This window comes from Aulonocara stuartgranti, assembly GCF_965226115.1.
Source record: "Aulonocara stuartgranti genome assembly, chromosome: 23".
NCBI classification, from domain to species: Eukaryota; Metazoa; Chordata; class Actinopteri; order Cichliformes; family Cichlidae; genus Aulonocara; species Aulonocara stuartgranti.
Window position 1 is genome coordinate 50,979,575 of NC_138958.1, and position 21,606 is coordinate 51,001,180.

At 42.1% G+C, this 21,606-nt stretch overlaps 3 protein-coding genes across 3 annotated transcripts; 1 reads left to right on the plus strand and 2 right to left on the minus strand.

Moving 5' to 3' along the window:
- On the minus strand, window positions 1–7,226 carry LOC309701350 (uncharacterized protein). The gene is made up of 10 exons (XM_082525479.1): window positions 7,067–7,226; window positions 6,859–6,984; window positions 6,574–6,734; window positions 6,384–6,492; window positions 6,189–6,287; window positions 3,834–3,854; window positions 3,231–3,251; window positions 3,041–3,067; window positions 2,887–2,943; window positions 1–2,486 (listed from the first exon to the last, which is right to left on the minus strand). Exons 1-10 carry the CDS (start codon window positions 7,116–7,118, stop codon window positions 2,461–2,463), a joined length of 699 nt encoding a protein of 232 aa, XP_082381605.1. The 5' UTR covers window positions 7,119–7,226; the 3' UTR covers window positions 1–2,460.
- A 169-nt stretch (window positions 7,227–7,395) lies between these two features.
- On the minus strand, window positions 7,396–9,203 carry LOC309701282 (lymphocyte function-associated antigen 3-like; the record flags this gene model as incomplete). Its single annotated transcript, XM_082525375.1, has 5 exons — window positions 8,799–9,203; window positions 8,096–8,257; window positions 7,888–8,013; window positions 7,603–7,763; window positions 7,396–7,521 (listed from the first exon to the last, which is right to left on the minus strand). Exons 1-5 carry the CDS (start codon window positions 8,875–8,877, stop codon window positions 7,396–7,398), a joined length of 654 nt encoding a protein of 217 aa, XP_082381501.1. The 5' UTR covers window positions 8,878–9,203.
- A 1,359-nt stretch (window positions 9,204–10,562) lies between these two features.
- LOC309701242 (uncharacterized protein) lies at window positions 10,563–12,440 on the plus strand. The gene is made up of 4 exons (XM_082525336.1): window positions 10,563–10,920; window positions 11,024–11,089; window positions 11,222–11,302; window positions 11,727–12,440. The coding sequence occupies exons 1-4, from the start codon at window positions 10,591–10,593 to the stop codon at window positions 12,087–12,089; spliced, it is 840 nt and encodes a 279-aa protein (XP_082381462.1). The 5' UTR covers window positions 10,563–10,590; the 3' UTR covers window positions 12,090–12,440.
- The last annotated feature ends 9,166 nt before the right edge of the window (window positions 12,441–21,606 follow it).

Below are 21,606 nucleotides of genomic sequence, written 5' to 3' on the forward strand. Positions count from 1 at the left end.
TGCATTTTTGTAGGTTTTATTAAACATAGTTCATAAAAACAACACATATATATTTACATTATTTGAGTCCTCAGACACTGAACCACAATAAATACAAATCCAAGGGAATAAAAACAAATATTAGTGCTTGTTGTATGAAGCAATGTGGAAACTTTAGTGTATCTGGAGATTGCTAAAGACCGATTGCAGCAGCACTGCAGCTCATACCTGACTTTCAGCTCGCTACTTGTGCCTGACAAAAGTCTAACGCTACAGCTACAGAACATCCTCTGCACACACAGTAGGTTTGAATGAGACAAAAAAAAAAAAACTGTAACAAAAATAATTCACTGTAACAGAGAAGACAAGCCAAATAAGATCTATGTTCGAAGATGAATTAATAGAAATAATAAGACACGTAAATAAAAAACCTGCAACTTTGTCCAAGCTTCAATTTTCCCAGAAGCGCACACATATGCATTAACTGTACAAAGCATTGACTGTTGTTTGACCCTGCGGCCCAAACCAAACAATGGCGTCCCTTTTGCCGCCAGAAGCTGCCAGTTTAACATCCTCCCCTCCACACTGCGAGGCTGCACCACACCTGGCTCTTATTATAAATCATCCCCCAGCGTACCTCTTTAACGTGGTCGACGTGCCATTCGGTGTCAGGTATGCAGTCAATCACAGGAAATGGCACTTTGCTGAGTTTCCTGCTATTGTTTAAAAAATTTTTTGCCTCTATGGAAAATCTTGGAGATCTGCTTTAAGCTTGACTCCTGTCACATCTCATTCAAGTTACCTTTTTACATCTAACTACATCTGTAGTGTTTTTAATAGTAAAAGCTAGTAATTAAAATACTTCAGCAGCTTTAAGCAGGACAGAAAACAAAACAATACTTTCATGTCAGATTAGACATCGGATTAAAGTGAACATGAAACACTACATTTATAAAGGCTGATTTACACTGTGGAGCCCTACTCTAATCTGTCATCCTGAAACGTCAGATCAGCCCCACCAACTGTGATTTAACAATCCAAGATGGCGGAAGTGAATGTAAACAGCAGTAAAAACGTAAAACTTATAATCTGGACTGCCACTGCTGTGATTTCACAGATGAATCCTATAATCATACTCACAGCACTGAACAGGCTCTATCCACGAAGGGGCCACAGCTGTGTTCTTAATAAGCGTCCCCCCCCCCGAATGGTTGCATCCTGCTAAGAATCAAAATGAACCCGGTTTCTCTGGTTTTCCCAAATTTCCTACTGGAATGCAAGATTGCTGAGGTAACTGGAAAATGGCTTTAGTATATGTGAACTACTGAGTGACAGAACTGTTTTACAACAACAGTTACAAATATAACTATTTTTCTTACCAATGCACATGGAAATCCTGACGTCCATCAGCATGTCCACAGAGGAAAAAGTCTCCATGTTACGCTCTCCTTCACTTATATTAGGGTTTTGATTTTCCCCACTTCTAGTATGAAGTAATGCACTGACATCATCATCTCACTCACTCCAACGAGTGTAGCAACTTTCCCTCTGATGTTCCTGTTCTACACATCACTCTGTTCCCCCTGCAGAATCTCAGGATTCCTGATGTGTTTGAGATGGGCATGTAGTAACTTATGTTGTAAACTGGTTGGGCGTGTTTGAGGAAAGAAAGACTGTTTTACTGCATAAAACAACGCTGATCACATCCTCTGAACATCTGCTCTGCCAGCTGATTGTGTGCCGTGTGTCTGCATCCAACCAAAGGAGGAAAAATCAAAGACAACGGGGACAGTGTCAGACTGAAGCTTCTCGTCCTTGTAAATCACTAGTCCACCTAACTCCAACAAGCTCTGCTCATTTATAAAGTGCTCTACAAACCCGAACAATACGGCTAACTGGTGGAGTCCCATATTTCAGTGCAGCTAGCCAATAATGAACGACCACTTCGTGCTGAAGAGACAGAGAGTGAAAGGGGACAATACATCCTTGGTACTTTAACATAAAACTCACTACAACATAAACTAATGTAAGTCTATTAGCACCAACCAACCACATAACATCACTTTCCATACTGGCACAAGATGGCACTAAAAACCTTATACACATATTATTATTAAATCCAGCTTCATAGCCATTTTTTAAAAGTGGGACTCGATGCTGTAAATCAGCCTTTATACATGTAGCACTTCCTGTCCGCTTTAAATGTGTTCACAGTAACAATGCAGGGCACACGAAGAACAAAGCGGAGTCTTCTTCTGATGGAAATGACTTCAAAATATTACATGATTCATTCATTTCAAGTCTCTAGACAAATTAAAACAACAACCAAGTAAAACTCGTTTTACTGGTGTGTGGTTTGGAGCCTCCCCCGGCGAACGTCCATTGTACGTCTGCACTTCTTGACATTCTTAAACATTTTCAGTTTCTGTTTGGATCTTTCAGATCATCTCAGTTTCCGCCTGACCCGTCCTTACTTGATGTTTAGCCGTTGGTCATTGGCGTCTCCTCTGACAGATTTCAAAAAGAAGACAAAGAAGAAAAAAGTTACACACAGCTGTTAAAAACCTGAAGGCCTTATAAATATGGCCAAAGTTTTAAATTAAATTAAACGCCGATTCAGGTGCCCGCAACTTTCAGCTCTGTATCATGTGACTAAACCATACATTTGTGAGAGGAGGACGAAAAGATGAAAGGTGGCTCACATGGAGCAGAAAAGGAAGTGAGAAAGGAAATGAACTGAGGGACAGTATATGATGAATAAGTATTTTTAAAGCTGTGAGTCAGTCGAAGCAGCTTCCACAGAGTCCAAGATCAAACCACAGAGCTGGAGATATGCTAAACACGTCCTTTATAAACTCTATACCCAGAGCGATTTACTGCTGTTTAAGTAGTTTGAGACAGTTTTACCTTCAGTTTGTTCATCGTTTCGTTGTTGAGCAGTGGTGCCGTTAGCTGCAGGAGCTCCTGTTATTTTAATGACAGAAATATACACATCAGCTTTTTAATCCCACACAAAGCCCCACTGTGAACATAAAAAATACAATTTTGGGCTGAAACTTACTCTGATGTTCATCACTCCTCCAGAAATCTGAAGTGGATGAAAAACCCCAAAAACAAAACATAAAGAACAATGACATTAACAAGAAACAGCACACAGAAGAACCACGGGTGTTTCTGAGTTCTACTTTCTAATAGACACTGATTTAAAAAAAAAAAAAAAAAAAAAGGGCTATAAATGATTTGTTACTGACCTCCTTCCCACGGCATGGACTCTGCAGAGAGAATTACAGCAAAGGACAGTTAAAGACACCAGTTTTTGTTTTATTGTTCGTGGTCATCACTGAGCTGCCAACACTTTGATATTTATATCATAAAAAAGGACAATATTTTCTTTACGATGCTGTTATTATGCTGCATTTCACTGCCTGATCAGAGAATCTGATTTTGAACTAAAAATACATCCACGTTCACTAAAACGCTGCAGCATTTCTTGAAGCCAGTCAGTTCTGTTAAAGCTTCAGCTGTGATGGTTTCAACATTAGAGCTGAAACTGAAGAGAAATGCTCCTTCAGTCACGTTCTGAGATCATTTATGTACAACACAAACTGTTTGCACGTCTCTCCATGTTGTTCGTGTTACCAAGATCCACCACAGGCACGTGGTTTGTAAAACTAACGCTCCAGTCTAAAGATGAATCACATGTCATGTATTCTTAAACTGACTGAAAATATCAGATAGCATTCACAACTAATTCACCATTTTAAAATAGAGAGTAACTGACAAAGCAAATCAAGTAAATGTTTACTTTTCAGCTTCAGATTTGTTTAGGAAGCACTTTGTTTTAGACTTCTTACCTTTTTCAAAAAACCACATTCCTGGAAGAAATCAAAAGAAAATTACAACATTAGATTAGCGATCCACCAGAAATGAAACTCAAATACAACCTCAAATAGACTTAAACGAAAAACCCTTATTCTGAAAGTTCTGGGACAAACCCTACACTCACTAGCGACTTAATTTGTTACTCGCTAATATCGGGTTGAATCCCCTTTTGCCAAATGCACTAATTAATCAATCACCAGCAAATGTGAGCCCCTCTTTAAAATCAGAGGTTTTGACGGTGTGTCGGTCTGGAGCATTCAGGTGTCTTCCACCTGAACAAATTCACTCCAGTCAGACGTGAAATTCCAAAAAACCCAAGAGCTACATCTCAGACTCTACTGGTCTCAATTAGCAAAACACTGAACGCGTGTGTGTTGTTTGTATGAAAGTGTCTTCATTCTAAATGAACATGGCAGCGGGGATTAGGTTTGTAAAACTGCATCTGAATAAACCACAAGACATCAGAAAAACATACTTTGGATGGTTGGACTGAAGTGGACATGTTCGGCCATTAAGCACAGCACCACATTTGGTGAAAATTAAGCAAAGCAGATCAGCACACAAACCTCAACTGTCATCACGATAGTGGAAGAGTGATGGTTTGAGGTGGTTTTGTAGCCACATGATCTGGGTACCTTGTGGTTATCGAGTCGACAATGAACTCCTCTGTATACCAAAGTATTCTAGAGTCAAATGTGAGGCCATCTGTTGCCTTCAAAACTGTCTGAAAATTTTAATGGCACAAATTCAACAAGTTGCTGGAAACATTCAAGCATAATTTGGTTGTGAGAGGTTATTTGACTTGCTGTTATCTTCAGCTGGAAGCAGTCTGAGCACTGACAACAATGAGACATTTAGACACATAGAGCTCTGAAAACTTGAAAATCCAAGTAGATTACCAGCTTGTGAAAGACTCATCTGGCACCAATAACCACATCAAAGTCACTTTAGTCACCTTTCTTTCTCATTCAGCAGCCACCTTTGCCATATGTGTATATATAACGAGCAGCTGAGGAGGTGAACATGTGTATATGCTTTGTTTAAGCTCGATGCCAGCAATGCGTTTAAATAAATTACTACAGAGCATCTTTCCTAACATGTTGCATTAGCTTGTCTTTTAACAGCAAGCTGTAAGCATTAGCAAGCTGAGGAGACTGTTGTAGTTTTGAATTACATTGAGGTTCATTTCATGGTCAAGGTCATTTTTTAAAATATTCTGCTGGAATCTGAGTAGGGATGGGTACCGGTATCTGGTGCCATTATGGCATAAATGGTAGTAACCAGACCGAAAAGCAGCGCACATTTTGGTGCTTTATTTCTGTGCTTTTTTCCCCCCTGAGCTGTGATACACTTCAGATTCTAGCCAATCGTTTTACGTTTCCGAGGATAGTAGGCGGGGCCAGGTACGTACGTTCTTTTAGAGCAGAGCTACAGATTAAAAATGCCCAAGGCGAAGCTGTCAAAGTCTGGCTGTACTTCACAGCAAAAGATGCAAACTCAGCAGCAACAAGTGCTTTAAGCTGATACTGTGATACTGTCAAAGGAGGTAACACCTCGAATCCGATGAAACACCTGGCGACGCATAGCGGTTTTTTTAAAAGCCGAGAAATGCGCCGTATTTGATAGCTTGCTGCGAGACCTCACACCGAGCACATCTACTGCGGGTGGGTTGCCTGTTATCGGACCCGGAGTTAGCAACATCCCCTAAGAACCCGAAGAGTAGAGTCCTGGCCCCTAGCCCTGCCAGTGTAGCAGAAATGATGAGGATGATGATGCAGCAGCAGCCGTTCTTCTCTGCGTGAGTAGCTTCATGTTGTTCGTGTGTAATTTACGTTGAGTAGGCTAACCACGTTATTACATTAATGCATGTAAGGTGAACTAGCAAACATCATCATAGCTACATGAGGCTGTCTTCTTGTTTGATGGCAGATGCTCCCTTCACCCTGGCTAAAAAGGCTAAAATGACCAAAGAAAAAGTGGAAAACAGCTGAACATGAGAGGTTTTTGGACAAAGTTTGTGTTTTTTCCATTGTTTAAGCTTCCAGCCAAGAGTGATACCATATATGCCCCATAGCTGCAGAAAAGGCTAACATTGTTATCTTTTTACAAAAAAAAAAAACAGCTGAACATGAGAGGTTTTTGGACAAAGTTTGTGTTCTCCATTCTTTAAGCACCAGCACCGTTTCAAAAGTACTGGTTTGGTACTGGTATCGGATAAAACCTAAACACTACCCACCCCTACATCTGAGCCTATGAGTTTGGGGGACAGGGGGAATCACAATACTGAATATCAATATGCTGATAAAAGACTGTATTTATTTTGTCACCTGTTTTCCATTTATGAAAGGCAACCAGCAGTGTGACGACAACCAGCAGCACGATGAGCACTGTAAGTCCCATGTAAATGTTTGGACCTCCTCCAGGTGCTGTAAAATAATGACAGCAGCAGTAAGTGGCTTTTCAACGCTGATGACCTGTAGCATTAATAAGTTTGAAAGGAGTGTTTTACAGAAATAACTCACGAGATATCACAGAGAATGAGTCTGAAGAGATGGTGATCGGTTCACTTCTCTCCCGGCTGATTGGGTTTTCTATCTCACAGCTCAACTCATAACTGATTGAACTGTTCACCTGGAAATGCAGTGAAATTGTTAATATAATTGAAACCACAGAGAAGAAGTCTTCGCACCTTCTAAAGTCTACTTAAAATACCTTATGAACAGTATATTGTTTCCCAGATGAAACATGCTTCCCAGTATCATCTGACATCCACGTGTAGCTGACTGGAGTGGCTCTGGCTGTGGTTCCTTCACAGATCAACTCACATTTGCTCTCATCACAGGATTTGTTAACACTGGGTACAGGGACGGGAGCTGTTGTTAGAAAAGGAAACAGGAAAATTCATCATGTGATTCACTTTCATTAGTTTTGATGTAACATACTAAACACTTTCAGTTTTACTTGATAAGCTGAACACAGTTTGATTTATCCACTTACAGAGGACGACGAGGCTAACTGGAGTGAGTCGCCTGTTGTTGATCTCGGGTGTGTAGCTGTTGCTGTCATTATGTAACAGACCGCTGATCGTCATCACACCAGTGGAAGTGTCCAGGTGGCCACGATCTTCAAACATATATGATACTGTTACCTTTAACTCATCACTGATAATCAAAGATGGGACCACTGCACCACTAACACAGCTTACCACGAAACTGACGATAGCCTGTTGCATTCGTATCTCCTGTCTCCCACTCCATGGCTTTGTTAGAACCTTCTTTCCATGAGATTTGTGTGATGGGGCCAGACACAGAGTTGGCAGGTGGTTTTAGGACAGCTTCTCCTCCCACTTTTCCATAGACTGTAGTATCTGCCCAGATAAATGATCAGATTAAAAACTTTAAAGTTTCTATTAGTGACTGGTCACATATTCAATAATGAAGATCAAACTCCAGGTGCTGTAAAATAATGACAGCAGCAGTAAGTGGCTTTTCAACGCTGATGACCTGTAGCATTAATAAGTTTGAAAGGAGTGTTTTACAGAAATAACTCACGAGATATCACAGAGAATGAGTCTGAAGAGATGGTGATCGGTTCACTTCTCTCCCGGCTGATTGGGTTTTCTATCTCACAGCTCAACTCATAACTGATTGAACTGTTCACCTGGAAATGCAGTGAAATTGTTAATATAATTGAAACCACAGAGAAGAAGTCTTCGCACCTTCTAAAGTCTACTTAAAATACCTTATGAACAGTATATTGTTTCCCAGATGAAACATGCTTCCCAGTATCATCTGACATCCACGTGTAGCTGACTGGAGTGGCTCTGGCTGTGGTTCCTTCACAGATCAACTCACATTTGCTCTCATCACAGGATTTTTTAACACTGGGTACAGGGACGGGAGCTGTTGTTAGAAAAGGAAACAGGAAAATTCATCATGTGATTCACTTTCATTAGTTTTGATGTAACATACTAAACACTTTCAGTTTTACTTGATAAGCTGAACACAGTTTGATTTATCCACTTACAGAGGACGACGAGGCTAACTGGAGTGAGTCGCCTGTTGTTGATCTCGGGTGTGTAGCTGTTGCTGTCATTATGTAACAGACCGCTGATCGTCATCACACCAGTGGAAGTGTCCAGGTGGCCACGATCTTCAAACATATATGATACTGTTACCTTTAACTCATCACTGATAATCAAAGATGGGACCACTGCACCACTAACACAGCTTACCACGAAACTGACGATAGCCTGTTGCAGTCGTATCTCCTGTCTCCCACTCCATGGCTTTGTTAGAACCTTCTTTCCATGAGATTTGTGTGATGGGGCCAGACACAGAGTTGGCAGGTGGTTTTAGGACAGCTTCTCCTCCCACTTTTCCATAGACTGTAGTATCTGCCCAGATAAATGATCAGATTAAAAACTTTAAAGTTTCTATTAGTGACTGGTCACATATTCAATAATGAAGATCAAACTGTTCTTTAGGAAAAAGTGACTAATTCTTTAAAGTAGTGTGAAAGTTTCATTCTGAATAAAGCTAAACTGCACACATACAACACGTTTCTATAAAAGTGCTTTGGCATTTCAAACATGCATCGTGCTGCTGTCTGTCTCATTGTATGCTAACTAATCCTGACTTATTTATCACCTGTTGTTTGACACATGCTGTTACAGCTGTAGCTTCCAGTTCACCTCCTCTATTCTGGAGTCCATAAGGACTCAGTCCTGGTGTGCTAGCTTTTGTTGACTGTAAGAAACTGGCTGAAAACACTATGTGAACGCCGGTTTGCACTGGGTGGGGTCACAAACAGGGAAAATCACTAAACTACGATTCAGCTTTCATAAAAACACCCACCCACTCCGCAAAAACACAATTTTCACTATGTGCTACAAAACGAGCTGCTTTAAGGATCCTTCAAGAGGACAGCAGACTTACCCGCATGTACTGAAGGAGACACGGCAGCTAGGACACACAAACAGCCGAGCGACACGATTAGCGTCTCTGAAGGCCACATCTTCGTCACTTAAACGGTCATAAACAACGAAAACTCCAGGCTGGAAGTACCGAGAAACATGCCAGATAAACTCAAAGTCAAAAACTAAACGCACAGTAGTTCAGACGAGCTAGCCTAAACGGTTAAGCTAGCATAAACACCGAACAGCGCAGGGCGGAAAAAAACGATGAAATGAAAGCAGGGTGGGAGTCCCCACCGGAACCCGGACATGCCTCTGTAACTAACACCCAAACGTGGTTATATTGTTGGATAATCACCATAAAGCGTTTGATACCAATAAAACTAACTTTAAACGAGGTTAAGCAAAGTTAAAGTACTTTTTAGAAAGTAAATGGAAAGTTAAAAAAAACAAAAAAACAAACGTAGTTTTTCTCCCCCTGGCGACAATAATGTGTTACTGCAACCTAAGAAAAAGCTCCCCTCAATCTTATTTACGTCTTCAGAGATATGCATCCTGTGGTTATGAGATAAAAACTCATATTGCAGCACACTTACTAGTGACCAACATTTCTCATACCCACTCCAGTCAACTCTGATAAAGAGGAGTAATGCTTCCCTTTGCTGTACTACAGGTATTTGTTTTTTAATCTCAGGTCTTATTAAATTCAGAAAAGTGCTTTATTTAAATTACAGCATTCACTTTATTTACTTTGACTGTTGATTGTACAATATAAATGCTCTTTTGTGTCCCAGTAACCACTGAAATTAAAGTTAAAATAACTTCCCAAATAAATGGCAAAAGACATTTCATTTCATATAGGTAAAGAAGAATTAACAGTGAACCGAAAGACAAAAAGTAAATCTTAAAAATGCTGTCAAAAGTCAAATGAAAATATAACCAAGTAGATTGCACCCAAAAGAGTTTTCAAATAGTTTTTTCTTTCAATGTTTTAGGTTCTAGTGGTTATCACAAACACAATGAAATCCCTATGTGGTTCCTACCTGTTTTAATGAATCCTGGTGATAAAGAAAGGAGCTTTTCAAAAGGATGAAACTGAAACAGACTACACACGTTTCCTGAAAGAGTGGACACTGTAGTAATTATTTTAATCCTTTTGAAATATAACAGAGGGACTAGGGTGAAAATCAATATTTAACCACATTTCAGTGGTTGAGCTGTCAGTTTGTCCATTATTAGCAGTGTAAACTTGTCACACACACTGACTGGGAGCCCCTGTCAGAGAAAAGTGAAGGTATCACAAAGCTTCCTGCAGTATTTCCATCTGATCCTTAACCTCCTAAGACCCGAACTCTTCCATGGCATGTATTTTTAATTTGTCTTTGATATTTGGGCTGATTGGGACCTCATGAATGTAAAAACAAAGAATCACCAGATTTTTTTTACCCGATATTTGTTTCTAAGAAAAATACCGTAAGAGCCACATATGAAGACATTCATTTTAAATTTTGATAAAACAGAAGCAGTATAATGTCCTCGCAAGGGGATATCAGGCCCTTGTGGAGCTAAATTTAATATTTTGGTCTAGACAACCCAAAATGTGATTTATTTTGATAAATTAAAATACTTTAAACAAAACACAATCACATCATCATCATCATAATAATAATAATAATAATAATAATAATAATAATAATAATTTTAAAAAAACAGCGCGTATCGATGTTGATGACGCTAGACGTAGATCGAATGCTGATTGGTTGAAACACTGAGTTGACCCGGGAAAGAGAAAAGCTTCACGGAAGTGGACAAAAATGCAGGCGCTCGAAAGTTTCGAGGAACAGTTAGCTGAACAAATTGCGTTACACCACAACCTTTATGACCCTGGACACAAGTATTACAAGAACCCGCACGTTAGCATCAAGTCGTGGCAAGAAATAGCAGCCGCCCTCCAGACAGAGCCGGACAAATGCCGCGAGAAGTGGAAGCAACTTCGGGACAGGTATGTTCGGGCCAAGAAAAAGTTCAACAGCAAAAGCAGCCAGCCAGCGAGACCAGCGAGAACCCCTCCGCTGCTGAAGTCCCTGTCGTGGCTGGACGGGTACGTGAAACACAGGAATGCCGTGACGAGGTACACAATAGAGGTACGAGACGCAATAACTTCCAGCTGTGCAGAAAAATAAATAAATAAAAATAAACAAACTATAAGAAGGTTTGGGTTTTTTACAGTTCATGTGTCCTTAATAGAGTCCCGAAGACTTCTCATCCTCCCCCGCAGGGCCGGCCCAGGTGCTGGAAGACATGGCTAACCCTGTAAGTGTTCCTGTTTGTGTGTGATGTTTTGATGCCCTTCACCTGTATGTTTAGCTATGTACAGTCATAGCGGAAGTGTTTGGTGGTGTTACTGAATCTCAGTATTTTTACACTGGTGCTTTTTTCCTTTAGTATCCCGATAAATCCCAGAGTTCAGCTGCAGCATCCCCTGGACCGTCACCACACAACAGCAGCCAGGGAGGCGAAATACAAGTAAGAGCTTTTACAGGACTAGCCTGACTGGCACAGACATGTGTGGTTCATCTATTATGCTATTTTAAATATATTTGTTATAGCACTGTGTATAATCAGATGACAAAAACTTGGTTGCTTATAAACACTTAACAGAACCATATTTACATATGGAAAAAATGGGAATATACACATACACAAATGGAGAATGTAACATTACATTGACAAGGTGATGATGAAATAAACATAATATATGTGGAAATTAAAAGAATTATTTTTTGGAAAAAGTTATTAATAATTGCCTCATGTCAGATATGTTTCTGCAAATTCATCTTCACCCACTGAGGAGGAGATGTGGTCCATACAATGCAGTCATTATGGTAAGGTTAATAACTGCTTGATGATGCTTCCTTGACTAGTAATTTCCCATTCTGTTTCGTTGCAGTTGATGGAGTCGACTCTGCCGAGCCCCTCCAGGTCCGAGGGCAGCCCGACGCGGCGCTGCATCACCCCGACCCCACAAAGCCGGCCTAATAAAAGGAAGGAACACGATGAGGACCACGCCACCACCTCCATAAAAGACCTGCTAACGGACTGCTCCAAAATGGCAGCATTACGTGACATGTGTGCTGTGCAAGGGGATGAGCTGGACGAATCGCACTACTTTGGAATCGTGGTCGCAAAGGGGCTGCGGACATTGCCGGACAAAATGCGGGCAGATGCCATGGCACAGGTGATGGCGCTGTTGAGCAACTTCCGTCAACAAGCTTTCGAGCTGCAAACAACAAATGACAACAAGAAAACCTGATGACACGTCTTTGTTGTTCTTTTTTTTTCATCCATTCTTACGCGTTGTTCTTAATATCATAAAATCTTTGCTTCCATCTTCTGCTTTTGTCTGTGAGGCTCGTAGAGAGAAGCTGAGAGTTTCTCTGACAGCATGCTGTGAAGTGTGCGCTCGCTACACTGTTGCTGACAGTTTCAGGACATTTTTATAGTTGTCAAGTGTTTAGTTTATACGTGTGCACATACATCCGCCAAGTCCCACAATAGCCTTATTGCAAAAATACAGGAATTAGTATAGCACAAATGTATATATTATATGTTTATATTAAATATGTAGTGTATATTTATAAAATCTTTGAACTTTTATTTATAATTATGTGCTTTGTTTGTCTGGTACACTAGAAGACTGACTTTGATTTAGGAACTAAAACTGTGACGATGATGAGAAGCAAGACAAGAGTTACCAGGATGTCGCAGCTCTTTGTAGTTTGCATAGACAACGGGAAAGAGCACTGTTACTACACTGTACACACCATAACACTGGCAAGTGTATCTTGATCATGGTCACTGGTGTTTTGCCACAGCGCCAGTCCGATAATAGCTGACTGCTCTGGCCCAACAAGTCGTCTTTAATGTCGAGACTTTGTTGAATGTACGTTTAAAGCCTAATGAAAATCAGGGTAGTATTGCTCGTATAAAGAAATTAGCTTCCCACTTTTCCTTACAAGAAACTACAGAAAACAATTTGTTTACTGCAAAATTTTTAAATTTGAAACAGCCCGATTTCTTAGTAATTAGAGCAGTAATTTAACATGTGCACATCTCTGTGAAATTGCTAATGATTTATGTCTCATAATGTGAGAGCTAGCAGACAGCTGTTAGAAAAAGGAGAACAATGCACAGCTTATTTCTTTCTTTTTTTTTTAAATCTGAAAAAGCAACAGGAACAGTTCAATTCCATTCATAAACCTATTGTTAATAGTGTGATTACATATCCTAAATTAATAGCAAAATACTGTTCTGCCTTTTACAATGAACTGTTCAAATCCAGCCAGTCATCTACATATAATGTAATGAATATTAAGATTTGTAGGAATCACTCAGCTGAATGGAAGAGTAGATGTGATGCTTTTCTCACTCTGGGAGAAACAAGAATAGCCATTTTGAAACTGAAGTCCCTAAAACTTCTTGTTTTAAAGTCTCGAATTATTACAGTTATTAGATATCGGTGTCGTTTCTGGATTCTGTTGTTTGAGACTACAAAGTCAAGTTTGCAGTTAAAACCCATGAGGCCTGCTGTTAAAATAGCTTTATTAAGCTGGTTTTGGTCTTGCAGTAGTCTGGATAGTAGCGTCACGGCCATACCAGCCTGTTCTCATCTGATCTCTGAAGCTGAGCAGGGGCGGTCCTGCATAGTAGCGTCACCTTCACCTTGCTCCGTGTTAGAAACTCCATGATATCGTGTTCCCTGCTCAGGGTAGCACACTGATGCGCATTTATTCAGTGCTCTTCGGGACCGCAGTCGGCAGCCAATAAGAGTTCAAACTGGTTGCACATGGGTGTCAGGTTGACACTGCGCCCGCTGCAAACTACAAGGTTAACAAGTTCGTCTCGACTGAGGCCAGACGGACTAGCCACAGAGATTTTGTACATTTACAGAATAAATAAGTTTGTGTATTTCCTAAATATTTTGTTGTTGTTGTTGTTTTTTTGTTTTGCACAAAAGCGAAATGCAATGAGGAGCGTTGTCATGAAGCTTTTCCTGAAGCTGCCTCCACTGAGTGAGCAGCGGCGCCCTCTGCAGTTTGTGTGTGGAAGTGCAAAAGCTTACAGCACCTGGTATTCCCAGGCGGTCTCCCATCCAAGTACTGACCAGGCCCGACCCTGCTTAGCTTCCGAGATCAGACGAGATCGGGCGTGTTCAGGGTGGTATGGCCGTAAGCGAGAGAAGCCGGCTATAAAAGACCTTTTATACTTGGCAAATGTCACACACTTTAAAATATAGTATTGTGCTAAGCTTCACATGTTACAGGGAAAACATGCAAACCTTTTTTGCGAACTGCAGCTTCAACGCTGAGCTGCAAAAATGCTTTTCCCGCGGTAACGTCACCATAATAACACATGTTCCTTTCTCACAGCACAGTGTTAAAGTGACACAGAGCACACAGTGTGTTAGGACCATTTGGAAGTGCAACATTTTTGTGCTTTGGACAATTCAACTTATATACAGGACATTAAAAAAACGTAAGCATGACTGTGTCATCACAGCATGTATAAAGAGGCTGTTTGTGAAGAAGTCCCTCGCTTACGGCCACGCCACCCTGAACACGCCCGATCTCGTCTGATCTCGGAAGCCAAGCTGGGTCGGGCCTGGTCAGTACTTGGATGGGAGACCGCCTGGGAATACCAGGTGCCGTAAGCTTTTGCACTTCAACACACAAATGACAGTTTAAATGTTGAAACGGATGTGAGGCACTCTTTAAGCTCATTTTCCAATAGGATGGTTAGTGAGTCTTGCGCAAAGAGCTCTTCCGCTCATGTAGTAATGTCAAATTCTTCAAGCGTTACATCAATATCTCTGTACATGCACAGAGCACCTGTAGATGTTTTTGTGCAAAGACTCACAATTGTTTATGACGTGAATATTGCAGCATTAAGTATGCATTATAACTGTGTTGTCATGTGCAGCTATTAAAAAAAGTAGAAACTAATCAATATCCTTCACTCTAAATTGTTTTTTAAATCCCAATAAATGGGTTACAGTATCTACATGACCCCCGTTGTCGAGGAAGCCTCTCACTTATGGCCATACCAGCCTGTTCTCATCTGATCTCTGAAGCTGAGCAGGGGCGGTCCTGCATAGTAGCGTCACCTTCACCTTGCTCCGTGTTAGAAACTCCATGATATCGTGTTCCCTGCTCAGGGTAGCACACTGATGCGCATTTATTCAGTACTCTTCGGGACCGCAGTCGGCAGCCAATAAGAGTTCAAACTGGTTGCACATGGGTGTCAGGTTGACACTGCGCCCGCTGCAAACTACAAGGTTAACAAGTTCGTCTCGACTGAGGCCAGACGGACTAGCCACAGAGATTTTGTACATTTACAGAATAAATAAGTTTGTGTATTTCCTAAATATTTTGTTGTTGTTGTTTTTTTGTTTTGCACAAAAGCGAAATGCAATGAGGAGCGTTGTCATGAAGCTTTTCCTGAAGCTGCCTCCACTGAGTGAGCAGCGGCGCCCTCTGCAGTTTGTGTGTGGAAGTGCAAAAGCTTACAGCACCTGGTATTCCCAGGCGGTCTCCCATCCAAGTACTGACCAGGCCCGACCCTGCTTAGCTTCCGAGATCAGACGAGATCGGGCGTGTTCAGGGTGGTATGGCCGTAAGCGAGAGAAGCCGGCTATAAAAGACCTTTTATACTTGGCAAATGTCACACACTTTAAAATATAGTATTGTGCTAAGCTTCACATGTTACAGGGAAAACATGCAAACCTTTTTTGCGAACTGCAGCTTCAACGCTGAGCTGCAAAAATGCTTTTCCCGCGGTAACGTCACCATAATAACACATGTTCCTTTCTCACAGCACAGTGTTAAAGTGACACAGAGCACACAGTGTGTTAGGACCATTTGGAAGTGCAACATTTTTGTGCTTTGGACAATTCAACTTATATACAGGACATTAAAAAAAACGTAAGCATGACTGTGTCATCACAGCATGTATAAAGAGGCTGTTTGTGAAGAAGTCCCTCGCTTACGGCCACGCCACCCTGAACACGCCCGATCTCGTCTGATCTCGGAAGCCAAGCTGGGTCGGGCCTGGTCAGTACTTGGATGGGAGACCGCCTGGGAATACCAGGTGCCGTAAGCTTTTGCACTTCAACACACAAATGACAGTTTAAATGTTGAAACGGATGTGAGGCACTCTTTAAGCTCATTTTCCAATAGGATGGTTAGTGAGTCTTGCGCAAAGAGCTCTTCCGCTCATGTAGTAATGTCAAATTCTTCAAGCGTTACATCAATATCTCTGTACATGCACAGAGCACCTGTAGATGTTTTTGTGCAAAGACTCACAATTGTTTATGACGTGAATATTGCAGCATTAAGTATGCATTATAACTGTGTTGTCATGTGCAGCTATTAAAAAAAGTAGAAACTAATCAATATCCTTCACTCTAAATTGTTTTTTAAATCCCAATAAATGGGTTACAGTATCTACATGAACCCCGTTGTCGAGGAAGCCTCTCACTTATGGCCATACCAGCCTGTTCTCATCTGATCTCTGAAGCTGAGCAGGGGCGGTCCTGCATAGTAGCGTCACCTTCACCTTGCTCCGTGTTAGAAACTCCATGATATCGTGTTCCCTGCTCAGGGTAGCACACTGATGCGCATTTATTCAGTACTCTTCGGGACCGCAGTCGGCAGCCAATAAGAGTTCAAACTGGTTGCACATGGGTGTCAGGTTGACACTGCGCCCGCTGCAAACTACAAGGTTAACAAGTTCGTCTCGACTGAGGCCAGACGGACTAGCCACAGAGATTTTGTACATTTACAGAATAAATAAGTTTGTGTATTTCCTAAATATTTTGTTGTTGTTGTTTTTTTGTTTTGCACAAAAGCGAAATGCAATGAGGAGCGTTGTCATGAAGCTTTTCCTGAAGCTGCCTCCACTGAGTGAGCAGCGGCGCCCTCTGCAGTTTGTGTGTGGAAGTGCAAAAGCTTACAGCACCTGGTATTCCCAGGCGGTCTCCCATCCAAGTACTGACCAGGCCCGACCCTGCTTAGCTTCCGAGATCAGACGAGATCGGGCGTGTTCAGGGTGGTATGGCCGTAAGCGAGAGAAGCCGGCTATAAAAGACCTTTTATACTTGGCAAATGTCACACACTTTAAAATATAGTATTGTGCTAAGCTTCACATGTTACAGGGAAAACATGCAAACCTTTTTTGCGAACTGCAGCTTCAACGCTGAGCTGCAAAAATGCTTTTCCCGCGGTAACGTCACCATAATAACACATGTTCCTTTCTCACAGCACAGTGTTAAAGTGACACAGAGCACACAGTGTGTTAGGACCATTTGGAAGTGCAACATTTTTGTGCTTTGGACAATTCAACTTATATACAGGACATTAAAAAAAACGTAAGCATGACTGTGTCATCACAGCATGTATAAAGAGGCTGTTTGTGAAGAAGTCCCTCGCTTACGGCCACGCCACCCTGAACACGCCCGATCTCGTCTGATCTCGGAAGCCAAGCTGGGTCGGGCCTGGTCAGTACTTGGATGGGAGACCGCCTGGGAATACCAGGTGCCGTAAGCTTTTGCACTTCAACACACAAATGACAGTTTAAATGTTGAAACGGATGTGAGGCACTCTTTAAGCTCATTTTCCAATAGGATGGTTAGTGAGTCTTGCGCAAAGAGCTCTTCCGCTCATGTAGTAATGTCAAATTCTTCAAGCGTTACATCAATATCTCTGTACATGCACAGAGCACCTGTAGATGTTTTTGTGCAAAGACTCACAATTGTTTATGACGTGAATATTGCAGCATTAAGTATGCATTATAACTGTGTTGTCATGTGCAGCTATTAAAAAAAGTAGAAACTAATCAATATCCTTCACTCTAAATTGTTTTTTAAATCCCAATAAATGGGTTACAGTATCTACATGAACCCCGTTGTCGAGGAAGCCTCTCACTTATGGCCATACCAGCCTGTTCTCATCTGATCTCTGAAGCTGAGCAGGGGCGGTCCTGCATAGTAGCGTCACCTTCACCTTGCTCCGTGTTAGAAACTCCATGATATCGTGTTCCCTGCTCAGGGTAGCACACTGATGCGCATTTATTCAGTACTCTTCGGGACCGCAGTCGGCAGCCAATAAGAGTTCAAACTGGTTGCACATGGGTGTCAGGTTGACACTGCGCCCGCTGCAAACTACAAGGTTAACAAGTTCGTCTCGACTGAGGCCAGACGGACTAGCCACAGAGATTTTGTACATTTACAGAATAAATAAGTTTGTGTATTTCCTAAATATTTTGTTGTTGTTGTTTTTTTGTTTTGCACAAAAGCGAAATGCAATGAGGAGCGTTGTGATGAAGCTTTTCCTGAAGCTGCCTCCACTGAGTGAGCAGCGGCGCCCTCTGCAGTTTGTGTGTGGAAGTGCAAAAGCTTACAGCACCTGGTATTCCCAGGCGGTCTCCCATCCAAGTACTGACCAGGCCCGACCCTGCTTAGCTTCCGAGATCAGACGAGATCGGGCGTGTTCAGGGTGGTATGGCCGTAAGCGAGAGAAGCCGGCTATAAAAGACCTTTTATACTTGGCAAATGTCACGCACTTTAAAATATAGTATTGTGCTAAGCTTCACATGTTACAGGGAAAACATGCAAACCTTTTTTGCGAACTGCAGCTTCAACGCTGAGCTGCAAAAATGCTTTTCCCGCGGTAATAACACATGTTCCTTTCTCACAGCACAGTGTTAAAGTGACACAGAGCACACAGTGTGTTAGGACCATTTGGAAGTGCAACATTTTTGTGCTTTGGACAATTCAACTTATATACAGGACATTAAAAAAACGTAAGCATGACTGTGTCATCACAGCATGTATAAAGAGGCTGTTTGTGAAGAAGTCCCTCACTTACGGCCACGCCACCCTGAACACGCCCGATCTCGTCTGATCTCGGAAGCCAAGCTGGGTCGGGCCTGGTCAGTACTTGGATGGGAGACCGCCTGGGAATACCAGGTGCCGTAAGCTTTTGCACTTCAACACACAAATGACAGTTTAAATGTTGAAACGGATGTGAGGCACTCTTTAAGCTCATTTTCCAATAGGATGGTTAGTGAGTCTTGCGCAAAGAGCTCTTCCGCTCATGTAGTAATGTCAAATTCTTCAAGCGTTACATCAATATCTCTGTACATGCACAGAGCACCTGTAGATGTTTTTGTGCAAAGACTCACAATTGTTTATGACGTGAATATTGCAGCATTAAGTATGCATTATAACTGTGTTGTCATGTGCAGCTATTAAAAAAAGTAGAAACTAATCAATATCCTTCACTCTAAATTGTTTTTTAAATCCCAATAAATGGGTTACAGTATCTACATGACCCCCGTTGTCGAGGAAGCCTCTCACTTATGGCCATACCAGCCTGTTCTCATCTGATCTCTGAAGCTGAGCAGGGGCGGTCCTGCATAGTAGCGTCACCTTCACCTTGCTCCGTGTTAGAAACTCCATGATATCGTGTTCCCTGCTCAGGGTAGCACACTGATGCGCATTTATTCAGTACTCTTCGGGACCGCAGTCGGCAGCCAATAAGAGTTCAAACTGGTTGCACATGGGTGTCAGGTTGACACTGCGCCCGCTGCAAACTACAAGGTTAACAAGTTCCTCTCGACTGAGGCCAGACAGACTAGCCACAGAGATTTTGTACATTTACAGAATAAATAAGTTTGTGTATTTCCTAAATATTTTGTTGTTGTTGTTTTTTTGTTTTGCACAAAAGCGAAATGCAATGAGGAGCGTTGTGATGAAGCTTTTCCTGAAGCTGCCTCCACTGAGTGAGCAGCGGCGCCCTCTGCAGTTTGTGTGGAAGTGCAAAAGCTTACAGCACCTGGTATTCCCAGGCGGTCTCCCATCCAAGTACTGACCAGGCCCGACCCTGCTTAGCTTCCGAGATCAGACGAGATCGGGCGTGTTCAGGGTGGTATGGCCGTAAGCGAGAGAAGCCGGCTATAAAAGACCTTTTATACTTGGCAAATGTCACACACTTTAAAATATAGTATTGTGCTAAGCTTCACATGTTACAGGGAAAACATGCAAACCTTTTTTGCGAACTGCAGCTTCAACGCTGAGCTGCAAAAATGCTTTTCCCGCGGTAACGTCACCATAATAACACATGTTCCTTTCTCACAGCACAGTGTTAAAGTGACACAGAGCACACAGTGTGTTAGGACCATTTGGAAGTGCAACATTTTTGTGCTTTGGACAATTCAACTTATATACAGGACATTAAAAAAACGTAAGCATGACTGTGTCATCACAGCATGTATAAAGAGGCTGTTTGTGAAGAAGTCCCTCACTTACGGCCACGCCACCCTGAACACGCCCGATCTCGTCTGATCTCGGAAGCCAAGCTGGGTCGGGCCTGGTCAGTACTTGGATGGGAGACCGCCTGGGAATACCAGGTGCCGTAAGCTTTTGCACTTCAACACACAAATGACAGTTTAAATGTTGAAACGGATGTGAGGCACTCTTTAAGCTCATTTTCCAATAGGATGGTTAGTGAGTCTTGCGCAAAGAGCTCTTCCGCTCATCTAGTAATGTCAAATTCTTCAAGCGTTACATCAATATCTCTGTACATGCACAGAGCACCTGTAGATGTTTTTGTGCAAAGACTCACAATTGTTTATGACGTGAATATTGCAGCATTAAGTATGCATTATAACTGTGCTGTCATGTGCAGCTATTAAAAAAAGTAGAAACTAATCAATATCCTTCACTCTAAATTGTTTTTTAAATCCCAATAAATGGGTTACAGTATCTACATGACCCCCGTTGTCGAGGAAGCCTCTCACTTATGGCCATACCAGCCTGTTCTCATCTGATCTCTGAAGCTGAGCAGGGGCGGTCCTGCATAGTAGCGTCACCTTCACCTTGCTCCGTGTTAGAAACTCCATGATATCGTGTTCCCTGCTCAGGGTAGCACACTGATGCGCATTTATTCAGTACTCTTCGGGACCGCAGTCGGCAGCCAATAAGAGTTCAAACTGGTTGCACATGGGTGTCAGGCTGACACTGCGCCCGCTGCAAACTACAAGGTTAACAAGTTCGTCTCGACTGAGGCCAGACGGACTAGCCACAGAGATTTTGTACATTTACAGAATAAATAAGTTTGTGTATTTCCTAAATATTTTGTTGTTGTTGTTTTTTTGTTTTGCACAAAAGCGAAATGCAATGAGGAGCGTTGTGATGAAGCTTTTCCTGAAGCTGCCTCCACTGAGTGAGCAGCGGCGCCCTCTGCAGTTTGTGTGTGGAAGTGCAAAAGCTTACAGCACCTGGTATTCCCAGGCGGTCTCCCATCCAAGTACTGACCAGGCCCGACCCTGCTTAGCTTCCGAGATCAGACGAGATCGGGCGTGTTCAGGGTGGTATGGCCGTAAGCGAGAGAAGCCGGCTATAAAAGACCTTTTATACTTGGCAAATGTCACGCACTTTAAAATATAGTATTGTGCTAAGCTTCACATGTTACAGGGAAAACATGCAAACCTTTTTTGCGAACTGCAGCTTCAACGCTGAGCTGCAAAAATGCTTTTCCCGCGGTAATAACACATGTTCCTTTCTCACAGCACAGTGTTAAAGTGACACAGAGCACACAGTGTGTTAGGACCATTTGGAAGTGCAACATTTTTGTGCTTTGGACAATTCAACTTATATACAGGACATTAAAAAAACGTAAGCATGACTGTGTCATCACAGCATGTATAAAGAGGCTGTTTGTGAAGAAGTCCCTCACTTACGGCCACGCCACCCTGAACACGCCCGATCTCGT